The 10,668-nt window shown below is 41.7% G+C and overlaps 1 protein-coding gene across 1 annotated transcript; it reads right to left on the reverse strand.

The window, feature by feature from the left end:
* Nucleotides 1-1,233: 1,233 nt before the first annotated feature.
* On the reverse strand, nt 1,234-9,282 carry tnfaip6 (tumor necrosis factor, alpha-induced protein 6; the record flags this gene model as incomplete). Its single annotated transcript, XM_084544749.1, has 6 exons — nt 1,234-1,608; nt 1,694-1,734; nt 4,019-4,247; nt 5,532-5,693; nt 7,084-7,221; nt 9,183-9,282. The coding sequence occupies 6 exons, from the start codon at nt 9,280-9,282 to the stop codon at nt 1,478-1,480; spliced, it is 801 nt and encodes a 266-aa protein (XP_084400875.1). The 3' UTR covers nt 1,234-1,477.
* Between the last annotated feature and the right edge of the window lie 1,386 nt (nt 9,283-10,668).

Here is a 10,668-nt window from a genome sequence, read left to right on the forward strand (position 1 = left end):
CAGATTGCCAGATGGAAAAGCGTGATTCATCACTCCAGAGAACGCGTCTCCACTGCTCTAGAGGCCAGTGGCGGCGTGCTTTACACCATTGCATCCGACGCCTTGCATTGCACTTGGTGATGTGTGGCTTGGCTGCAGCTGCTCGGCCATGGAAACCCATTCCATGAAGCTCTCTGCGTACTGTACTTGGGCTAATCTGAAGGTCACATGAAGTTTGTAGCTCTGTAGCAATTGACTGTGCAGAAAGTCGGCGACCTCTTTGCACTATGCGCTTCAGCATCCGCTGACCCCTCTCCGTCACTTTACGTGGCCTACCACTTCGTGGCTGAGTTGCTGTTTTTCCCAAACGCTTCCATTTTGTTATAATAGAGCTGACAGTTGACTGTGGAATATTTAGGAGCGAGGAAATTTCACGACTGGATTTGTTGCACAAGTGGCATCCTATGACAGTTCCACGCTGGAATTCACTGAGCTCCTGAGAGCGGCCCATTCTTTCACAAATGTCTTCTTTCACAGTCTGCATGCCTGAGTGCTTGAATTTATACACCTGGGGCCAGGCCAAGTGATTAGAACACCTGATTCTGATCATTTGAATGGGTGAGCGAATACTTTTGGTAATATAGTGTATGTATGAAATATATTAACTATATGTGAAGTCCAATAAATGATTTACTGATCAGCCACAACATTATGACCACTGACAGGAGAAGTAAATAACATTTAAACCATCTTGTGACAGTTTAATGTTCTGCTGGGAAACTTCTGGACCTGGCATTCATTGGTGTGGATGTTACTTAGACATGTAGCACCCACCTAGACCAGACCAGGCACCCCCACCCCATAGCAATGACACTCCTTGATGGCAGCAGCCATCCCCAGCAGGATGCAGCCTGACACAGACACACACACAAAAACACTTTAGGAACAACTAAAAAAAACATGAAGAACAGCTCAAGGTGTTGACCTGGCCTCTAAATTCACTAGATCCCAAACTGATCAAGTATCTGTGGGATGATCCACAGAGGCCCCTCCCCTCAAAGGCCCCCACTAACAACAGGACACCCTCAGAAGGCCCATGTCCATTCTCTGATGACTCGCCTACACAATATTAGGAAGGTGGTCATAATGTTATGGCTTATCGTGGATACATATATATATTTTTATTTTTTATTTTTTTCAAGACGAGACAAGTTAAGATGATATTTGTACATATAAAGTGCTGCTGTGTCAGTAATATTAAACATTTGTAGTCCAGTTGCCTTTTTTTAACCTTTTTTGGATATACCAGATGACTGAGAACCTTCACAGACTTAAACACAAACTGTTTTTATTTTACAACACGTGACCCTGACGTTGTTCACTCCCCCGGAAACAATACAACACAAATGAGGTTTATTTAGGTTCTCCTATAATCGGCTATAAAGTCTCATTAATTACAGTTTACATATACAGGATGAGGGCGACAGCAGTGGATCAGTCAGTGATTTGTTGTTTGGTTGCTGGGGTGACCGTGTGACGACAGAGACGCGTTGACGGCAACGTATTGTAACCGGAAGCCACCGGCTGTAACCGAAGCGTCCGAGAGGAACTTCAGCGTCATCACGTTTCCTGAAAAACATCAAACACCAGCGTTAGTTTCTTCTGGTAGATCAGGACGTTCAGACGTCCCTCTGCACATGTGAGGACAGCTCACCTGTACTGATGATGTCATCAGGTAAATAGTCACCACAGAACCTGGAAACAGAGACAAAACGATTACAGTTTTTCTCAGTTGCTAAAACACTAAAATCCATTGGCTGAGGAAAGTTCTCAGTTGCTTGAACTCATTAAGCTAACTGTTCAGTCTGTTGTCAATACCTTAAACCATTTCACATGGTTTAGCAAAACTCTAAACACATTCTCATTCTTAAAACACATTCTGCACTCTAATGCACATGTCATCCATACTAGTAAACACAAGTGGCAACAATTACATATAAAGAGAGCAGAAATGTCATTGATTGAACACAATCAGTCAAAACTGATTTCACTTCTTTCAAATGATGTGACAACCAATATAAGCCAGTTCAGAGAGCAAACAGGTTGTTGAAGGTGGGAATGAGAAAGTGTGAGAATGGACAGAAGAATTTATGTGAGAGGACGAGGACAAGTGCGTATGCGAGGTGGGGGACGAGGAGAAAGAGGAGGAGGGCAAGAAAGAGAAAGAGGCGGACGAAGAGGAAGAGGAAGAGGAAGACAAAGAGTGGAAATATCTGATGAAATTCGAGCAACAATCATAGACCATGTTGTTGGTTGTATATGGTACAATAAACAAATTGTATGGCCCTGAACATTGTGCTTTCCATTTGTTTTCAGTACTGACTGCTCAATAGATTTCGACTGGTTACAGGTTCATATCATCAAAGAACAAGAATTACAGTATCACAGAGATAAAGTTTTTGAGATGCAGGGTACAGCACTGTAAAAATAAGGGTACAAGAAGGAGGAAGAACAAAAAAAATGCAAAGAGCAAAACAGTAATTTCTGATCAATTTTGAGCTTTTTGTATAATGACAGAAACATGTGAAATTTCTTTTGAGATTAAAAATGTACTTCTACCTGAGAACTATATGTTTTGAATAATGTGTTTTCTATTTTTTGGTGTATTGTTTACTGACTGCTTGATAGTGTATGTAATTTTGAGCAATTTGTTTATTATTTGAGAGCAGTGTTTGATTTTGAGCACAGGTAAAACTGTTTTGAGGCCAAAGTTTCATTTTGGGCACACGTAAAACTGTTTTGAGGCGAAAGTTTGATTTTGCAAAAGGAGTCAGAGGTTTTGTAAATCGTGCTTGAAGCTGAGGTTTTGTGTTTAAGGTTTTGAGAAAATGGAGCAAGGTTTCAGAAATTGTGTTTTAGCAAGTGAGAAAAACTGTAATAACACAATGAGACAAGATGAGATATCATGAGACGAGACAAGAGATATGGTAAGACGAGATGAGACAAGTCAAGATAAGACAAGATGACACAAGACAAGAAGAGACAAGTAAAGATAAGACAAGACAAGACTAGACAAGATTACATGTCATGAGACAAGATGAGACGAGATGACACAAGATAAGATACGATGAGACAAGACGGGACAAGACGAGACTAGACAAGATGAGACGAGATGAGATATGATGAGAGAAGTCAAGATAAGACAAGATGAGAAGATACAAGACGAGATATCATGAGACAAGATGAGAAGAGATATGATAAGACGAGATGAGACAAGTCAAGATAAGACAAGATGAGACAAGAAGAGACAGGATGAGACAAGACGAGAAGAGACAAGTCAAGATAAGACAAGACAAGACTAGACAAGATGACATGTCATGAGACAAGATGAGACGAGATGACATGTCATGAGACAAGATGAGACGAGATGACACAAGATAAGATACGATGAGACAAGATGAGATGAGGCAAAATGAGACAAGACAAGAGGAGACGAGACACTCCAACAAGTCTTGACCATAGAACGTAGGAAGAAAAATGGATGTCACGTCCAATCAGACAAACATTATCTTGACGTTCATACTCTCACGTTCCTACAGCAACTGTCACTCATGATGATGTCACATCCTGTTTTCATAGAGGCTTGAACACACGTCAGCGTTAGATCAACTAGCAAAAATGACAGAAACCGTCTTTGGAAGAAAAATGATCCGACGTGTACTTTTAGTTCGGCCCAAGTCCCGCCCACTAACATAGAGGGGGCGGAGCTTATATGACTTATACTGCAGCCTCCAGCCACCAGGGGGAGCTCTACATGCTTTGGCTTCACTTTAGAGGAGCTGTCATGGCGTCCTCTTTTTATACAGTCTATTCTCAAAACTATTCCCTAACCTTAACCCTATCCCTGGAATTCTAGCTTCAGTTTGACCCTACAGTCTACGTCCTGGACTAATGACTGTCCTGATGTTAGAAACCAATTGGAGGTAAAGAGCGACGTGGCATCTTCCTTTCTGAGGGATCTTTGTTTTTCCATCCTCACCTCCCAGCGAACCCCGAGATGTCGTCGTAGCTGTCGTAGACCTCCAGGTAGTCGGCCAGACACGCCGTGTCGTCCTCCACGTCAAACTCCAGGAAGTGCAGCCGGACCTTCTGACCCAGACGCACCCGGATGTGCCAGTAGCAGATCTGCTCGTCCTCATACTCCTCAGGGAAACCAGGAGACTGGATGATCCTCTGCTGATCTGTCAACACTCCACCACACTCCTTAGCTGGAAGACACATGAAATAATACACACTGATCAGCCACAACAACACCATCAGACTGTTGTCTCTACAGGTCACTGAGAATAAACTCAGTGTTTTAATCAGCTGGTGACGGCGGCATCAAAAGTTTTTCCTCTAGACGTCCTGCAGGGAAATTATATCTAACGTTGTTTCTCTTTTGTAGACGACTGAAATGCTCCACGACAGGGTTGAGCCAAAATGTCCGACCTGAGCTGAAGTTGCATAAGTCGTATTTTATCGTGTAAAATTAGATGAATTAATTAAATATTATCTAAACAGATGCAGTAAGTAATCAGTTTATATTAATATATCACAGAGAAATAGACGCACACTGTGTGTCGGCCAATCAGATGCAAGAAATAATTAAGAGGTGTAGCTGCAGTTCTACAATTTGTCCACCAGAGGACGCCACCTGTATTTTAATTGTTAATTGGACCAATCAGAGCATCCAGATAGATAGAAAGATAGATAGATACTTTTCTTTTTATTTCCATATTTATAAACTTCTTATAATATCAAACTCTGAGAAACGACTTTGTCTCTTAATTTGTGAAGATAAACTCAGAACAGCTCAGTTCATTCTGCTTCTTATCTCCAAAGTATTTCAGTATTTCAGTAAGAAGAGTTCAGCTTTCATCTTATCCTGTCGGGTATTTTCTCTCCTCCCTCTGGTTTATTCTGGGTCCTGGGACGGTGATAACTCACAGGGTGGGACTGAGACTGTGGTCGCTGCTCAGCGTCTCTTTGTCATCGCATCACATTTGATCTAAACCTGCGGTGATGACGACGTCCCGACTGAGATTAACCACAGACATACAGTCACCAGTCTGGTGAGCTCTACAGAAGAATAAAAAAATAACAGCCCTGCCGTTGAAGTTCTGATAGATCAAAAATAAAATGTCAAACGTCTGAATAACTGCCAACATCTCCAGATCTGTCTGCGTCTGACCGTCATCACTGTTAATGTAGAAACAGGAACTCAATCTGTTCTCTTCCCTTGAGGCCAAACATTTACCATCAGCGCTCAATAAGCAGAATAAATATTAATGCATCGTGTTGTTTGACCTTTAATCGCTGGATCTCCCTGAACCAGAACCAGGCTGCGTTTGTTTTTATCAACATGGACTGTTGTAAGACTGTTTGTCAGTTTCATTAAAGTTCTATTGTTTCTTGTTCCTGCATTTGTTTCCAGCAGCAGAGAGACACTACAATGCATTGATCTCTGTCACATTTCACGCCGGTTAAGTGCAGGGTTTGGTACGACTCACAGTTTGGGTTGTAGCAGTACACGTCCCATTTCTCGCTCTTGTTCATCCTGTAGCCGTAGTCGATGATGCCGATCCTCCCAAACCCACAGTTGGCTCCGGCCTTGACGATGGGGTAGCCAACGCGACCTTTGTCGAACCATCCAGCAGCGCACACGTGAAAACCTGGAGAATGAAAATAAGAAAAGACAGTTTTAACAACTGAGATCTGATGTTTAAGATTTGTTCAAATGTTATTTAGCTTCTAAATGTGTTCACCCTCATTATGTTTGTACTTGAATGAGTCCTGGTCTGAACATCTGTGTTTACTGAACTTTAATTTGAAGTTTCAGAAAAGACATTTACTGTTGTGTCCGAAGATGACATGTTATTAGTTGCAGTTTGACTAAATTAAAAGTTGACAATGCAACAAGAAGCTTTTTCATCTGAAGACTAAATCAGACACTGTTGTCAGAGTCGCCGGCAGCATTGAAGATAAAGGCGAGTTCGATTTTAGAGTCACAATCAGCAGCTAGAGCGGCGCAGATAAAAAAGAAGAGATGGACCTCCTACGTAGAGAGTCTGGATTCAATCTCTGAAATACTACCCCACCCATGAAGGCGTTAACAGGCTTTTACTATACTGCTAGGACCATTTAAAGCTCAGAGTCATGCTTCTCTCTTTGGACTTTCCTGGTGACCTTTACCCTTCTTTTCAGTGCACCCCTTCCAGTGTGGTGGTGGTGTTCCTCAAGGCTCCATCCTTGGCCCCTTGATGTTCACTGTTTACATGCTCCTATTAGTTGGGATTATCCCCAAATACAATATTTATCGTTATTGTCATATTTTCACTAATCGGGCGCCGCAAGGACACCTAACAATTTTGGATGGGTGACAAAATATTTCCTAACTAGGTGCATATACATTCATATTATTACATCTAGTGTCATTGTATTTGATTTGTTCTTATGTTTACTGACCATATTTTATTTACCTGTTTGAATTAAGTTTGAGTAATTGATGAATAAAGTTTTTTTAATTCTTACTAATTTCCATAGAAACTCGATAAAAACAAGCCTAACTAACAATTTTTAAGACAAATCTTCCATTAAAAGAAAAATTCGAGAAGGCAGATCCACATGAAAGACACTGTGGAGTTGCATTGTGGGAAATGTATGAACCAGAAAAAGAAAGTAGACATTTTAATTGTTGATCCTGTGATTTTTATTGTTTTTGAAATGAAGCTATGGAGCTAGTTTTAATCTGAGAAGCCTAAATTTAAGAGTTTAACAAATGTTCCTTTTAGCTCATGTTTGGTCTCCACCAGCAGCCGAGAAGCTTTTTAACTCGTCTTTATCGGCGGCTAACAAGTTTTTCTCTCCACGTAAAAAGCATTCCAGTGTTTTTAAGATGCTACAACCTGACGCGTTAGATGTGTTTGTTGGGAAGCGGGTCGATAACGGACGGACCTAATGGATCGAACAGGCCTCCACAAAGAGGCTGCATCTGCTTTGAGTGAGTCTGTTGGGATGTCTCAAGGTCAGACGCTGTTCCTGAGTGGTGGATGAGTTACAGACCTATCTGACGAGCTGCCTCCAGCTGCTCGTACGTGGCCAGCTTCCCCCCCTCGTATTTGCAGACGGCCTTGGCCTCTTTATACGTCAGCTGGTATCTCCCTTTGCGTGATTCCCGGTGGTAAACTCCGGCCGCTTGCTCTGTCAAAGAGAGACAAACACAAAAATCTGCCAAGACCGTCTCAAAGAGAGAAAGTTCAAAGTCTTAAGTTCTGCAGCAGCCACGGACCGAGGTGTGTGAGGTCCAGAACAGACAAGATGAGTGTGGTTTTAGAGAGGAGCAGTGCTGCCAGTTCAGGTGGTTTTGACTTTAAGTTTACAGGTTAAAATAGAGATGGGCAGGTGAACGAGATTTGGTCCCGTTAATTAATTTTTAATGCTGGTTTGAAACTAAACCACAGTCTGATGCAGACGGCCCAATAACTTGTTCTGCAAAGGTAGGATCTCACAAATTCTAAAGAGTAGAGAAGCTCCAATGCACTACACGACATGAAACAACTCCCTAGAAGCTGGATGTGAGTAGTTGTGGTGGTTGGTGGCACTAGAGTGAACAATCTGTGTGGATAAAATACTAAACTGAATATCAGTCTAATATTGTAGGCGTTTTTTTGTGTGCTTTGATGGTTTTCGAACACCGTTTGGGCTGGAAACCATCATCTATAACAGGATATGTGCCTCAGTCTTTTAAGATCGCTGTAATTAAACCTTTAAATAAATAACCTCCTCTAGACTCAGATGTTTTAACCAACTAGAGACCAATAGCCAACCTTCCTTTTGTTGCTAAAGTTGTTGCTCATCAATTTTGTGACCATTTAAACAGGAATGTCACAGGAAGGTTTGTCTTCACCTTCAACATAGAACAGAAACAGCTCTGGTTAAAGTTACCAATGATCTCCTTGTGGTTTCAGACTTGTCTCTGTTCTCGTCCTGTTAGATTTTAGTGCTGAATTTGACTCTACTGATTACAGTATTTTACTACAGAGACTTGAAAGTGAGATCAAGATTAAAGGAACCACATTAAACTGGTTTGAATCCGATCTGTCAGACAGATTCCAGGAATGATTGAGTTTAGTTAGTCATGGAGTTCCTCAGGGTTCTGTGCTAGGATCAATACTCTACACGTTATATATGATTCCCGGCATAAATGTCCATCACTATGCAGATGACACCCAGTTATATTTATGTATTTATATATATGTAAACCAGATGAAACTAAGCAGCAAACAAACTAAACACCAGTCACTGGATTTGGCCCTAAACACTGAACCATCTGCTCAAGGTTTCAAGTTTTTTCTTGCCACCGTCTCCTCATGCTAGCTCTGGGGGTTTCATCGAAGCTGGACATGAAATACAAAAACAAAAAGACATTATTTTTGTGTTTCGGACGCTCCCCTGACCCTCTCGGCGTGGAGTCGTCTGCTGATCCCTCAGCTTCACACATGCATGACTGCACAGCTTGGCGGGACTCTTTCTGAATTAGCCACTGTTTGATCGTGTTATGAACGTTTTTACACGGATTTAATGACACGTATTTGCTTCTGAGCAGAAGTGTTGCATCTGTGAAGTATCTCAAACAAAAAATAAATCATATGAAACATGTAACAGAGGAGGAAAGTCAAAACACTGAGCTTGCGAATAATTAATAGGCTTCCTCTCTCACCTCATAAAATCTGTCCGAGGTGCATGATGGGAAAATCAACAGCTTTTCTGATTTGTTGTTTTAACATAAACAGACTCGGTGGTGTTGGCGCTGACATTCAGTGATGTTGCAAAAACGGAAAGTCATTGTTGGACATGGTGGATGGTTTCTGTGTTTACTGGCAGCATGCAGCTCTCAGGCAGGTCATAAACATTCAGTCTGGCACAAGACGAAGCTGCTGAGCTGCTGCACAGCCTCTTAATCCTGGTTCCCTCTCACACTGTGCCTCCATGTGAAAATTAAAGTATTAAGTCTAACAGACTCAAACGTTTCTCACAGCCACAGGGGAAAGAAGCCGATCATGAGGCGGGGAATAAACTCCAAGAACAAGAACAACTAAAACTGTAACAGACAAAGTTTCTAGCTACACAAGAGAGAAGTTAATCAGTGAGAAGATATTTACCGAGCCATATAGAGTTGTGAAATATTCCGTTCTTGAAGCCCCATGCCTGCGCCTCCTTCAGCAGAAAGCCGAGGGTCCAGATCAGAGCCAAGACCTGCATCCTGCAGCTGCTCTCCAGATGTTTCCAGGAGCTCTGAGCTCCTCCGCTGAGCTGCCTCCTTTATATACGAAACGCTGCCCCCCTCCAGGACTGGGGAGTATCAGGTATTAAGAGATGATTAACAACTGGTCACGTACTCTTTTACCGTTTCCAGAAAACATCGTATTACTCACAATAAAAACAGATAAATGAGGGACTTTTCATGTTCATATCACAGCTGAATGAAAACATGATTTAATATCTTAAACAAACATGAAGCAAGTCATGCTGAGGAGCACGAGAAGTCGTTTTCATTTATCACTTTAAAGAATTACTAATAATTTAAAAATATTTATTGAGACAACAGAGAGAAACTTTTCCCCAGAAGAGCACTCTTACATTAAATCTAAATTTATCTTTAATCTTATTTTCTGTGTTTTGAACCTAAAGTGATCAACTTGGAAAAACAAGTAAAAAACAAATCAGCACACTTATGAGACGTTTAATTATCGCCTTAATGACGAACACTAAACCTGCTCCAGGTTAATTTTACACATTTTGTTAAATGACTATTCATTCATTCATTCATCTTCTATACCCGGTTAGTCCTGTTAAGGGTCGCGGGGGTCTGATGGAGCCTATACCAGCTGTCATCGGGCGAGAGGCAGGGGTACACCCTGGACAGGTCTCCAGTCCATCGCGGGGCTAACACAGAGAGACAGACAACCATTCACACTCACACCTAAGGCCAATTTAGAATCACCAGTGAACCTAACCAGCATGTCTTTGGACTGTGGGAGGAAGCTGGAGAACCTGGAGAGAACCCACGCAGACACAGGGAGAACATGCAAACTCCACACAGAAAGGAACCAGTCAGCCCATGGATTCGCTGTGAGGCATCAGTGCTAACCACCTCGCCACTGTGCTGCCCATTAAATGACTAATCACCTGTAAAATTTACAGCCTTAAACTGGTTTAGATCCGACTTCTCAAAGTGAACAAAGTCAGTGATTCATAACCGACTCATTAGCCTCCTGTTTAGTGGTGGTGTGGTGGTGTTCCTCAAGGCTCCATCCTCGGTCCCTTATTATTCACTTTTTACAGGCTCCCATTGGGTGGGATTATCCCCAAACACAATATTTATAATTGTTGTCATGGAGACAGCAAATAGATCTGTGTCCCCCTGTAAAACTGTGAAAAGGGCAAAGTACAGTTGCTCATATTTTACCACAAAACATGAGCACAACTTTTAAAATCAATGCCTGACAATTTGGATGTGTTACAGAAAGTTAAAAAATAAACCTCAGGAGCATTTCCTTTTTCCAAACTAGGTGACTATACATTCATATTATCGACTCTCGTTCCTTACTTTCTTCAGATTGTATTACTTCTCTGTACATTTACTGA

The sequence above is a fragment of the Chelon labrosus genome, assembly GCF_963514085.1.
Source record: "Chelon labrosus genome assembly, chromosome: 5".
Classification (NCBI taxonomy): domain Eukaryota; kingdom Metazoa; phylum Chordata; class Actinopteri; order Mugiliformes; family Mugilidae; genus Chelon; species Chelon labrosus.